Source organism: Phalaenopsis equestris, unplaced genomic scaffold (assembly GCF_001263595.1).
Source record: "Phalaenopsis equestris unplaced genomic scaffold, ASM126359v1 Scaffold000251, whole genome shotgun sequence".
Lineage (NCBI taxonomy): Eukaryota > Viridiplantae > Streptophyta > Magnoliopsida > Asparagales > Orchidaceae > Phalaenopsis > Phalaenopsis equestris.
In genome coordinates this window covers 649,024-663,460 of record NW_018164693.1, presented here as the reverse complement: position 1 = coordinate 663,460, position 14,437 = coordinate 649,024, and the positions used below count along the sequence as shown (strand labels likewise).

Here is a 14,437-nt window from a genome sequence, read left to right as displayed (position 1 = left end):
TTCCTCTTCGAAGTAGCAAGGGCTTCGAAGTAGCAAGGGGGAAGAAATCTCTTACTTTCCCTCCACTCTTACAATCTCTCGAAGAATTCCTCACAATATTGGAACTTTTCTAACCTTTAAGAACTCTGTCTAGCAATTCTCCCTCTTCTGGACTCTCTAGCCCCCTCCAAATTTTCGGCCACAACGTTCTTTTAAAGTTGTAGATGAGCTTTCCCAAGAGTTGCCTAAGCATCCCCTCAAAATTTGGACTTATCCAAAGCTTGAGTAGGCATAACCGCCGAGCTCGCCGTCGGCGGCCTCGAGGGCACCGTCGGCGGACTTCTGAAGAATTTTTTCCTGTAGCATCTGGAAAAACTCGCCGTCGGCAGCGTCAAGGGCGCCGTCAGTGCCCTAGTTCATATCTCCACATTTTGGTCCTTTTCGCTCCAAATTTGCTTCTTTTTGCATCTTTTTGCTCCAATGACCCTAATTCATCATTCCTGCAACAAAACATCAAAAATACATTTCTTTAAAGTGCAATATCATCAAAAATAGTATAAAATAAGTGTTATTGTCCAGTATGTCGATCTTCTCCTTCTCGGTCATGTCGGCCGGCAATGTCGCCGACCCTTGCAAGGCTTCTGCAACACCTTGCTGAACCAATAGAGCTCTCATCTTTACTCTCCATAGACTGAAATCATTATTCCCGTTGAATTTCTCGATGTCGAATTTGGTGGAACCCAGTATTGTGGCTTGATCCCCACTAACATCTGAAATCTGCTCCGCTAAGCACCTACTGAATTCCGAGAGTTGTCGCGACGTACTTCGCGTGCTTCTGTCGTGGTGTGTGCTAGCTGTCGTGGAAATCCTCCTCTTTCGTGAGATCTGCCCCTTCGCGGACCCAATTCAGATGAATTTACATATCTAGCATCTAAAATTTACATTTTACCTTTCTTCATTTCACCAACTGCACAATAAAACAATAAATGATAACAAATTATATATGTATATATAGCATCTATTACAATATAATAATAATAATGTTAGCAACAGGAATAGGAAGCAAAGTATCCCATGCAAAATAAAATATAAAAATAAAAAGCTTGGTCCATCATTTGTTCTAATCATAACATAAAAAAAGCTTGGTCAATAATTTGTTCTAATCATAACATGTTTTAATCATTACAACCTTTCATTTGGGAAATAAATAGGACTCTTTTAGACAGTGAGGCATCATCAGCCATCACTTAGTTTCCTAAAATTGATAATATAAATTTCCATGGGTACCGCCATCCTTATCATCTTCATCTTCCTCATATTCTCATCCCTTCTCATCTCATTCATTTCCCTTGCTCCACTCCCAACAATTCCCCATCACCAACGAAGGTGGCGGCATCGACCCCACCAAAACCCCTGTTTACATCGTCCACGTGGAGAAGCCTCACCGCATCTCCAGCCGTCCACTTCGATTACGCGACCTCAAAAATTGGTACATGTCTTTTCTGCCAAATGCTACCCTCGCCTCCGGCGAACCTCGGATGATATACACCTATCGTGAAGTCATCACCGGCTTTGCAGCCCGCTTAACCCCCGAAGAAGTCGAAGCAATGGAATCCCTTGATGGCTTCATCCAAGCTAACCCAGAACGAGAACACTATGCTTCCACAACCTACACCCCCACCTTCCTTTCCCTTAAAGGAAAACCATCGAACACCCTATGGTATGACTCTTCCATGGGCGCCGGTCAAATTATCGGTGTCATCGATAGTGGCATCAACCCATATCATCCCTCCTTCAATGACCATGGGATGGCCCCTGCTCCTCTAAAGTGGAGTGGCAAATGCTATTGGAGAAATGCACGTATTTGCAACAACAAGCTCCTCGGAGCCGTCGCATTTCGTTATAGAGTTTACTCTAACCCGTACGACAATGATGGCCATGGCACCCACGTTGCTAGCACAGCAGCTGGAAATTTCGTCAATAATGCCAATGTGATCGGGCAGGCTGCCGGTGGCGGGGCCAGCCTCTGGCATGGCCCCACGTGCTCATCTTGCTATTTATAAAGTCCTGTTTCTTGGCCAATCAGGCCACTCTACAGGTACTGATGCAGATATCTATGCTGCTATAGAACAGGCCATTCGTGACCATGTTGATATTCTTCAAATGTCGCTTGGGGCGGTCAAGCTTGAGTTGTATGATAGTCCGGTTGCTATTGGCTCATTTGCAGCTATAGCAAGTGCGGCTATAACAAAAGGGATTGTTCCATGTGCTTGCATGATGAACGAGGGGCCAACACCGAGCATATTAGCTAATGACGCGCCATGGATACTAACTGTTGGTGCGAGTACTGTCGATAGAAGAATAATGGCTTCAGTGTTGCTCGGAAATGGCTCGGAGTTAGCGGGTGAGTCGGCTTACCAGCCTGGGACCTTTCCTTCAACTCAAATACCACTCGCATTCCCAGCCGACCAGCTTGGAACACCCGATTCTATGGGTTGTCACTTGGTTGAGCTCAAGAAATTAAATCTCCGGGATAAAATTGTTATGTGCTTTCGCTTTGACATAGATGATGATGAGCGTGGCCGGAATGTGTTGACCTCCGGTGGCAAAGCCATGATTTTGTTGAATCATTGGCAAGCAGGAGGGACCACTAACGCTTTCGCGCATGAGCTCCCCGCCTCAAACGTCAACATCACCGGCACCCAGGCCATAGACCAATACTATCGCAGCACAACGAACCCGACTGCAGCGATAAACTTTCGTGGGACTCTATTTGGAATTAACTCTGCCCCAGCCGTCGCCGTCTTCTCATCACGTGGACCGAGCTTGACCAATGGAGGCATCATAAAACCTGATATCATTGCACCAGGAGTCAGTATTCTAGCTGCGTGGCCGCGAACGGTGGGGCCCACCAAATCCATATTTAACTTCTTAAGCGGTACGTCCATGGCTACTCCACATGTGTCTGGCATCGTGGCACTATTAAGAAACAAGTACCCGAACTGGTCACCGGCGGCAATCAAATCAGCGATTATGACAACCGCATATATATTAGACCGCAAAGGGAATCCAATCACAGACGAATACGAAGGTACTCCCGCTACGGTGTTCGAGCAAGGAGCAGGCCATATAGATCCAGAAGCAGCCACGAAACCTGGGATTATATATGAGCTAAACTACTATGACTATGTCCATTACTTATGTGGATACTATAAATCGAATATTCCAGTACAAATGATCATAAAAACTGGGGTGAATTGCGGGCAGGTAAAATCCATAGCGCCAGAGCAACTTAATTATCCATCCTTTAGTGTGAGTATCGGAGGCAACAAACCAGAGGTGCGGGTGATGAGGAAAGTAACAAATGTCGGGGATGCAGGGTCAACTTATATTGTGGATGTGAAGGACCCAGAAGGGGTGAGGGTTGAGGTAACCCCAAACACGTTACAATTTAACCAGGTAGGGGAAGAGATGAGCTATGAGGTGAAATTTAGTTTGAAGGGGGGCTTGCCTAAGCCAGCTGCCGGTGAGGTGAAAGAAGGGCGATTGAATTGGGATTCTGGGAAGTATTATGCTAGTAGCCCAATAGTGGTCACGTTTGTTTGAGATGCAACTTATGCATTGTTGTTATAAAAACATATATTTATGTAATCAATGATTGAATAAAATCATTGTTTAAAATTTTAAAATAATAATATGCAGGTTGTTATTATTATAAAAATTTGTTTGGAGTATGTCTTTAATTTATTAATTTACTAAAAGAATATTTTTTTAATTTCTAAAATGTTTTTAAATAAGACGCTCAATAAGTTTAAAATAGTATTGTTTGTTGGGAACTTCAAAATAAATAAATAAATAGATAAAAAAAAAAAAAAAAAAAAAAAAAAAAAACTGAAGTTGCTTAATTGCTTTTGGTGTCAACTTTTCTTGTTTGTAGGCATATGCCAATCAGTTACTGTAATTGCTTAATCGCTTTGCGTAATTATGTAGTTCACTTATTTGTCAAACAATCTATTATTGAAAAGTTTATGATTAAAAAAAACATATATAAATCTCTTATTGAAAAGTTTATCATCAATCTTTGTTTGAATTTGTCTTTAAGGATTAGTAGTCTGCTTTTTGAAGATTGAAAGGTTCTAACTGAAATTATAAATAAAATATATGTTGACTTCACATATACTCCATAACATAAGTCGATTGTAAATGGCGAGAGTAAGGGAAAAGGTAACAATGCAAGATTAAATTTGAAATGCCTCGAGCATACTTGTACTCCTGCACAAACAATGCCCTTTTGTAAAAATGGACTCAACAGTTGCATTCAAATCATCGAAAATTATGCAAGGGTTGTCGTTGTGATTGACATAATTCTAGCTCAAATCACCTATAACAAGTGTCTGCTTAATTTCAATTAAAGTTGGGTGCTTAATTTTAAAAACAAATCTCTCTTGTTCAAATTTTCTATCACTGCATGATTTGAATCATGTTAACCTTATATTTTTGCTTGTAAAAGATCAGGTTTAGGATTGATATATGATTGAATTTAAACAGAGTTCATGAGTTGAATTTATTCAAATAAGTTTGTACCTTAATTTAAAAAATATATTCGTCATATTGAAATTATTCATTAGCTTGACCATTATCAGGGATTTAGGTAAATTTGAACTTTATCAACTCTATCACATTTATTAAAAATTAGGGCTATCAATTAATCTTATTATTGCTATTTTTATTTAATTTAGAAAATACAATAATATTGTGAATCATGGCTTGAGTTGAATTCTTTTAATGAAGTGTTTGAATATTCTCTATGGATATAAAGATAAAATACTCCGCCAATATTTTATAGAAGAGCAATATCCAATCTTCAATCAATCTCATCAAATTTAATTCTGACACGGAGAATGAACAGACTAACAAAATGATAGCTCAATCTTGTCGACTATTGTCCCTATTAAGAGAAGGATCAAATTGGATTGATGAGACTTACGACCCTGTCCCATAGATAACGTGACTTGCTTGATAGTGTCAATTTTTAAATTTAAATTTTGAATGTTTTTTTATATTTTAAATGAATTTAAAATTTTCAATGTAATTGGTCGTTTTACTATCTCGCACACTTCTCCTATCATAGCAATTCAATCTCGGACGGTACGATGGAACATTTATTATAATGGTAGAAGCAGATATGGGAATGAAGATTTTATGAAGTGGAGATATTTCCATGTGCTTTTGCAGGGTATTAGCATATGTTTTGACGCGCTTGCATGATGCATTGTAGCAGTGGCTTTGATAAATTTATAATTTCAAAGTATTATTGATGGTTAGCCTTTAAAAATATGCATACATCTCAGTAGTCTCCTACATTGTTGTTCATTAATCTCAGTATGCCTACAAGCTGCATATGGACATACTTTGTGCCTCAAAATATTATTTGATGAAATAAATATATGACTTGAGGTTGTTTAGACCGACTAAATACACATAATTTTGTAATTGTGCACTTTCAGTGACCTCTACATGAAGGTTAGGATGTTTGCACGCTCATTAAGGCTATATGTGAGAATTGGAAATGACCTCGTGAACGAGTAATCATAAAGCTATCTCAAATTAAAAAAATAAACTTGCACAAGCAAATCAATAATGAAACACGCACAAGATTTCAATTTGAATGCCTTCGTGGTCGTCGTTATATGCTTGTATAGTGGGACTGTGAATCCGGTGGAGAGTTTGAATAACCAGAAATCTTACAATTATTTCAAGATATCAAAAGTTTGTTCTTATATAATATAATCATGATGCTAGCAAAACATTAAGTTTGAACTATAGGTAGAACATTTGCTTCATTTTATTTCACCACTACTTCATATCAAATTCTTAGAGATTCATGAAGCTTAAACTGTTCAAATTCAAAGATAAGGTATCAAATCTTTTCGTGCTCGTGATAGAGTGATCAAGTCATACCCTTGCACATAAATGAGCTACCAAATTTATTGCGTGTCCCTCTTCCATTTAACTGTGTTCAATTTAAGTCATCTTTAGTACATCTAGAATGAAATTTAATGGCCTATCTATTCCACTTAACTAGTCGTATTCATACATGCAAATGAACATTGAGTTCAATAAATTTCGTTCGAGCTCAACGACGAGCTATTGAGCCGATAGTTGCTTTTGTATGCTTGCTTGTGTTTAAAGTATCCAATTTTCTTTGAATTTCACTACTATCTGCTTTTATTTAAGTTATTTATATAATTAACTATCTACTTTAAATTCTTTTCAGTACATGTTCGTTCAGTCTAGATTTTGACAGCACTCCAGGATCAACTCCCCTTGAGGGGAGGTAACTAGGCAAAAACCAGTTTGCTCATCACACAAAAAAGATAATGCAAGAAGAAAACTATCCACACATACTTTAATTGAATTTAATTTGTTTATTTCAATAATATATATATATATATATATATATAATGCATGCATATTCAACTAAGATGTAACAAACCATAATCATATAAGTGGCACATGAAAAGACATTAATGTATTACAGTAAGTTACACACATAAAACTTAAATAATATGTCAGGCAAACTGAAATAACTAACTTATTCATCACTATTGATGCACCATCAACAAATTTCACCATTCGACACAAATCTCGAGATGTTTGACATGAATTTAAAGGCATTTTTTTGAGCAAGAAATACTCAAAATCAAATTAAAAATCATTCATAACTTTGATTTTGGCAAACTTATAATCACAATAACCGGCTTGACGAGACATACCCAATGACAAAAAAATTGGTCTGATCCAAGTAGAATCGTGCCCGAATAAAACCATTAAGCCATTTTTAGAAGCTTTGGGTGGTCACTTGGAGGGTCGAATGAATTCCAGATCTAATACATTTGTAGTTTAATTAATTAGCTCGATGAGATGAATTCAACGAGCTTAAGTTCATTCAATTATAACATCATTACGACACTTGAATGTTAAAAAAAAAAACACTATTCACTCAGAGGAATTACCTTGGGACATCTGGTTGATTAGTTCAAATTCATGCTTTATTTAAAGGGGATGCCACTCCCAATGAGAGCCCTATCCCCTTCATGAAGTGGGGAGGTGGGGGGTGGGATGAGGGGCACAGACATAGAGCTGGACCAAGAGGAGGAGTCGAGTTCTAGTGCTGCTCTGGACCGAAGACCCGATGAATACTTTCTGCTTCAACAACCCTCGATCGCCTTCAATCACCACTTGTAGGTTGCTATCAACCACCGTCGACCACCCCTGCTTATTATCATCAATGGAATTTGTGGAGTAACAATGCATGTTATAATGAAGCACCTTACAAAGTCATGATGCACATTGTGGTGTAACGACGGACGCTGAATATGGTGTAATGTCATACCCCAAAGACGATGTAACGAAACACCTCTAATACGGTTTTTTAACGATCCACCATAAATACAATGTAATATACCCCCAATACTGGGTAATTAATAAAGATATATTGAAGGTCTGACAATAGATTCCAATGGCAATAGCTTACGACCGCCATACTTAGCATACAATGACTTTCTTCATACTCTTGAAGTTTTATTCTAGCAACTTCTCTCTATGGGATTAGTGGACAACTGATACTCTTGCAACTCACCATTATGGCTTATGTGACTAACTACAACTTACATGACTCACAAATCATGCATCATCAAACTCTAACCTCTGTAGTCTACAGATGTTATTGCAGCTACGAACCTTGTATGGCTTATGGTCATATTGTTGCTTACCACTACGACCTATGCGATCAACTATGACCTACGTGGTTCACAGCTCATTACAACTCCCAACTCTGGCCTCTCTGGCTCAATGAGATTATCACAACCCACCACTACGGTCTATGTGATAAACTATGACCTACATGACTCATAACTCATGCAACTTCCAATTACGGTCCATATGACCTACGAACGTTATTGCAACTCACTATTACAGTCTATGCAACCAACTACATCCTATGAAGCAAATATGTGAGAATTTGTGATAATATATCTGCATTTTCTTGCATTTTTATCTATTATTTGTTCATATTTATATTTTTTAGTTTTTTTTTTTTTTTGTGTATTGCAAGACAATTATTTATGAAAGCTTTAAAAGATACATTAGTAAATATTAGAGTGAAATAGAAGGCGGCTGCTACAGTCATGAGTCCAATGGAGCCACCAAGCCACAAAGTCCATGTTGGCATAAGTTGCACCTAAGCACCACCTTATGGTCGCCTAGGAACTTCCCATACACTCAAACTGAGTGCCTAGCGCCTGCGCACTAGGTATGAGGCACCTAGGCACCCCCTACAGAACTGGTGCACCCTTCTACCAATTGGAACCCAACGCTGTTTCCTTACAAAGTGAGCAAGACCCTTACATTCCAAGAAGAAAACCCATAGTTGACGAACCGATTTAGAGACTTATGGTGGTTGATGTCTATGTGGTGCTTCTTACAAGCTACTAAAGGCAAATTTTTCTGAAGAAAGGGGGACCTCTCAAGCATTTGGAGAATCACATTCTCTTCTTTTCTCTCATTTCCCTTGTGTGTGAGTGAGAGTGACATTCTAAGGGAGATTCATAGTTTGTGAGGGATTTGCAAGCAACTATTCAAGTGGATTGTGCGAGAGATTTAGTGATCGTTAATGGCGGCAGAGTGGAGAAGACAACTTTGCAACTTAAAGATGCTTTTTTTTTTACTGGTTCTTATTGCTAAAGTCGCCATGTACTTTACTAACTTTGATTAAGAGAATGTTTATTTTATTGTTTCAAAACATGAATAATCACTCGTCCTCTTTTTTCATTTGAGTTGGTGAGTAGAAATTCTATTGTTTTGATGTCGTTTATGTTTCTTATATGAAATAATATTGTTGTGGCATTTTATCTGTTAAATCCTCATTACATGCGATATGACCAGTTGAATTGTTAAAAATTATTATAAACTTTGAGTTTCAAAAGAATCCAAAGTGGAACATTCAGGATAACATTCATTAATTAGGAGAATAAGAATATTTCTCTTGGTTTAGTGCTATATTATAAGAATATACATCATATTGGGAATTTCACTGAATTTAGGGAACTAAATTTCTTAATTTTCATAACTTTTTTATTTCCACAGGGAGGAGTTAATGAAGAAAATTATTCCCTATAGTAAACATTTTTTAGGATTTTAATTCACGCAAGATACTTTCACTTGCTAGATTTACCTCTCAAGTTTAAACTATAATTTGTCTTTACAAAATTAAAGTTAGAGGCTTTCAAAAATTACTAACAATCGATGATTCAAGTTAGATGGTAGTCGACGAAGTGGAACTACCGAGTGTCAAGAAGTAAATGATAAGAGAGTGATGCTTGTGCTCGAACTTGCTAAGAAGAACTGAGCCGATTCAGCCCTTCAGAGAGAGGAGGTGAAGAGGAGGACGACTTGGTATTGCAATAAACACATCCAAGAGAAGAGCTTTGCCTCTAGGAACCTCATGTTGATGAAAGCCGACCCAATCATGTGAGGCAAGCTGTGGGAAAAGTTCAACCAGATGTGGATCGAATCTTTCATCATCGACTTGGAAGAAAAGAGCCTGTTTTAATCTAATAGCTAATCTAGTGTATAATGAGTCGACATAGCATCGAGTAATTTAACACGCAAAAGCCGTCACATCTATTCATAACAATACTCCACGGATAACCACATCAACACACAGCAATTAACTGGCAGCCCCCTTATCTAGATGTAGATTGGTGGCCTAGCAATCAAATGTAAAGTGTGAGCTAGAGTAGCGTGCTTCCAATGAACTTTAATATTCAGTTTTGATTTCAATGTAAGTTTAAATTTAATTTTTTGTTTGCTAGATGGTTTCAAATAAAGTGATTAATGCCTTAAAAATGTCTTTTAACTTCAATTTTAACTTATATTACAGCTTGAATTTGGGTATCAAGAAATATTAGGGTTAGTGGATCTCACCTGCCCTCATAGGATGCACACCTCACCAAAGTATGAGATGTCATCTCAAAATGCTTAATCAGTTATTAAATTCATTTATTTGTCGTGATTATTGTTTCAAATTATTTTTTGTGACATTTACATACATATCAACCTATTAATATCAATTTACATATTTAGCTCCTAAAATTTATCTTTTACATTAAATTTACACACACACACAGATATATATATATATTATATTTGAATCCTCGAGTCACGAGGTAAATTGCTTTCGCAACAGTATTTGAACCCCAAGCATTGGATGCAAAGGATCCCATGCAAAAAAAATTATATATATATATAAAGCTCGGTCCATCATTTGTTTTAATCATAATAAAAAAGCTTGGTCCATCATTTGTTCTAATCATAACATGTTTAAATCATTTTTCCCTTTCATTTTTTTCTTTTTTACGATATAAATACGACCCTTTTAGACAGAGAGGCATCAGCAGTCATCACTTAGTTTCCTATAAGTGATAATATAAATTTCAATGGGTGCCGCCATCCTTACCCTCTTCATTTTCGTCGTATTCTCATCACATTCATTTCCCTTGCTCCACTCCCAACAATTCCCCATCACCAACGAAGGTGGCGGCATCGACCCCACCAAAACCCCTGTCTACATTGTCCACGTGGAGAAGCCTCACGACGTCCACTTCGATTACGCGACCTCAAAAATTGGTACATGTCTTTTCTGCCAAATGCTACCCTCGCCTCCGGCGAACCTCGGATGATATACACCTATCGTGAAGTCATCACCGGCTTTGCAGCCCGCTTAACCCCCGAAGAAGTCGAAGCAATGGAATCCCTTGATGGCTTCATCCAAGCTAACCCAGAACGAGAACACTATGCTTCCACAACCTACACCCCCACCTTCCTTTCCCTTAAAGGAAAACCATCGAACACCCTATGGTATGACTCTTCCATGGGCGCCGGTCAAATTATTGGTGTCATCGATAGTGGCATCAACCCATATCATCCCTCCTTCAATGACCATGGGATGACCCCTGCTCCTCTGAAGTGGAGTGGCAAATGCTATTGGAGGAATGCACGTACTTGCTACTTGCAACAACAAGCTCCTCGGAGCCGTCGCATTTCGTTACGGAGTTTACTCTAACCCGTACGACAACGATGGCCATGGCACCCACGTTGCTAGCATAGCAGCTGGGAATTTCGTCAATAACGCCAATGTGACCGGGCAGGCTGCCGGGACAGCCTCCGGCATGGCCCCACGCGCTCATCTTGCTATTTATAAAGTTATGTTTCTCGACAAATCGGGCCACACTGTGGGTACTGATTCAGATGTCTATGCTGGTATAGAACAAGCCATTCGTGACCATGTTGATATTCTTCAGATGTCGCTTGGGTTGGTCAAGCTTGATATGTTTAATAATCCGGTTGTAATTGGTTCATTTGCGGCTATTAAAAAAGGGATTGTTCCATGTGCTGCTGTGGCCAACAACATGAACGAGGGGCCAACACCGAGCATATTAGCTAATGACGCGCCATGGATACTAACTGTTGGTGCGAGTACTGTCGATAGAAGAATAATGGCTTCAGTGTATCTCGGAAATGGCTCGGAGTTAGCGGGTGAGTCGGCATACCAACCTGGGACATTTCCTTCAACTCAAATACCACTCGCATACCCATCTGAGCAGCTTGGAACACTTGATTCCAAAGGTTGTAATTTGGCTGAGCTAAAAAAGTTAAATCTACGGGATAAAATTGTTATATGCTTTCGCTTTGACATAGAGGATGATGAGCGTGGCCGCAATGTGTTGACTTCCAGTGGCAAAGCCATGATTTTGTTGAATCATGCGAATGCAGGTGAGACCACAAACGCTTACGCGCATGAACTCCCTGCCTCAAACCTCAACAACACCGGTAGTATAGCCATAGACGAGTACTATCGCAACACAACCAACCCGACTGCAGCGATAAACTTTCATGGGACCTTATTTGGAATAAACTCTGCCCCGGCTGTCGCAGCCTTCTCATCACGTGGACCGAGCTTGAGCAATGGAGGCATCATAAAACCTGATGTCATTGCACCAGGAGTCAATATTCTAGCTGCGTGGCCACAAACTGTGGGCCCCACCAAATCTATATTTAACTTTTTAAGCGGCACGTCCATGGCTACTCCGCATGTGTCCGGGATCGTGGCCCTGTTAAGAAATAAGTACCCGAAGTGGTCACCGGCGGCACTCAAATCAGCGATTATGACAACTGCATATACATTAGACCTCAAAGGGAATACAATCACCGACGAATACAAAGGTAATTCAGCTACGGTGTTTGAGCAAGGAGCAGGCCATATAGATCCGGAAGCAGCCACGAATCCTGGGATTATATATGAGCTAAACGACTATGACTATGTCCATTACTTATGTGGATACTATAAATCGAATATTCCAGTACAAATGATCATAAAGACTAGGGTGAATTGTGCGCAGGTAAAATCAATAGCGCCAGAGCAACTTAATTATCCATCTTTTAGTGTGAGTATCGGAGGCAACAAACCAGAGGTGCGGGTGATGAGGAAAGTAATAAATGTCGGGGATGCAGGGTCAACTTATACTGTGGATGTGAAAGACCCAGAAGGGGTAAGGGTTGAGGTAACTCCAAACACGTTACAATTTAACCAGGTAGGGGAAGAGATGAGCTATGAGGTGAAATTTAGTTTGAAGGGGGGCTTGCCTAAGCCAGCTGCTGGTGAGGTGAGAGAAGGGCGATTGAATTGGGATTCTGGGAAGTATTATGCTAGTAGCCCAATAGTGGTCACATTTGTTTGAGATGCAACTTATGCATTGTTGTTATAAGAATATATATTTATGTAATCAATGATCGGATAATATCATTGTTTAACATTTGAAAATAAAAATATATGGGTTGTAATTATTATAATAAGTTGTATGAAATATGTCTTTGATTTATTAATTTACTAAAAAATATATATTTAATTTTTTAAATGTTTTTAAATACGACTACTAAATAAGTGCAAAGCAGTATTGTTTGTTGTGAACTTTAAAATAAATAAAAAAAATAGAAAAAAATAAAAAAAGTTGAAGTTGTTTAATTGCTTTTGCTCTCAGATTTTCCTGTTCGTAGTTATTCCAATCGGTTACTGCAATTGCTTAATCGCTTTGCGTAATTATTTAGTTTACTTATTTGACAAACAAGCATATTATTGAAATGTTTATAATTAAAATAACAAATATATATCTATTATTGAAAAGTTTATCATTAATCTTTGTTTGAAATTATCTTTAAAGATTTGTAGTTCATTTTTTAAAGATGAAAGGTCCTAACTAAAATTATACATAAAATATATGTTGACTTCAAATGTATTAATTGGCAAGAGTAAGTGAAAGTAACCCTGTAATGTCAAATTTGAAATGTCTCGAACATGCTTGAAATCCTCCTCAAGCAAGGCCTTTTGTAAAAATGAACTTCACAGTTGCATTCAAAACATCAAAAATTATCCTGCTTAATTTCAAATAGAGTTGAATGCTTAATTTCAAAAATTGATTTCTCTTGTTCAAATCTTCTATCAACTTGGTCGTCATCAGAGTTTTGATTTCACTTCATGATTTGAATAATGTTAACCTTATATTTTTGCTTGTAAGAGATTAGGTTCATAATTGATATATGATTGAATTTAAACAGAGTTCATGAGTTGAATTTATTCAAATAAGTTTGTAGCTTAATTTTAAAAAATATATTCGTCGTATTGAAATTATTCATCAGCTAGACCATTATCAGGAATTTAGATAAATTTGAACCTTATCAACTCTATCACAATTATAAAAATTAGGGCTATCAATTAATCTTCTTGTTGCTTTTTTTATTTAATTTAGAAAATACAATAATATTGTGAATCATGGCTTGAGTTGAATTCTTTTAATGAAGTGTTTGAATATTCTCTATGGATATAAAGATAAAATACTCCCCCAATATCTTATAGAAGAGCAATATACAATCTTTAGTCAATCTCATCAAATTTAATTATTTCACGGAAAATAATAAGACCAACAAAATGGTAGGTCAATCTTGTTGAATCTTGTCTCTATCAAGAGAAGGATCAGATTGGACTGACTAGACTTGTGACCCTGTCCCATTGATAACATGACATGCATGAGAGTGTTAATTTTTAAATTTTAAATTTGAATGCTTTTTTTTTTGAAAATGAATTTAAAATTTTCAAAGCAATTGGTTGTTTCACTGTCAAAGATGTCACTTTGTAAACACTAGGTTTTTAGGATTTTAAGTCAGAGAAGATACTTTCACTTGCTAGGTTTACCTCTCAAGTTTAAACTAGAATTTTTGTCTTTATAAAAATCAAGTTAGAAACTTACAAAAATTATCAAAAATAAAAGTTTCAAGCTAGACAGTAGTCGATGAAGTGGAATTAACCGAGTAACAATAAGTAAATGACAATTAAGGTTGTCAA

At 37.7% G+C, this 14,437-nt stretch overlaps 2 protein-coding genes across 2 annotated transcripts; both read left to right on the top strand.

The window, feature by feature from the left end:
- Positions 1 to 1,312: 1,312 nt before the first annotated feature.
- On the top strand, positions 1,313 to 2,042 carry LOC110024279 (subtilisin-like protease SBT1.9). Its single transcript, XM_020724157.1, has one exon. The coding sequence runs from the start codon at positions 1,473 to 1,475 to the stop codon at positions 2,040 to 2,042; it is 570 nt and encodes a 189-aa protein (XP_020579816.1). The 5' UTR covers positions 1,313 to 1,472.
- A 187-nt stretch (positions 2,043 to 2,229) lies between these two features.
- LOC110024195 (subtilisin-like protease SBT1.5) lies at positions 2,230 to 12,866 on the top strand. Its single transcript, XM_020724014.1, has 2 exons — positions 2,230 to 2,256; positions 11,451 to 12,866. Exons 1-2 carry the CDS (start codon positions 2,254 to 2,256, stop codon positions 12,777 to 12,779), a joined length of 1,332 nt encoding a protein of 443 aa, XP_020579673.1. The 5' UTR covers positions 2,230 to 2,253; the 3' UTR covers positions 12,780 to 12,866.
- Positions 12,867 to 14,437: the final 1,571 nt, after the last annotated feature.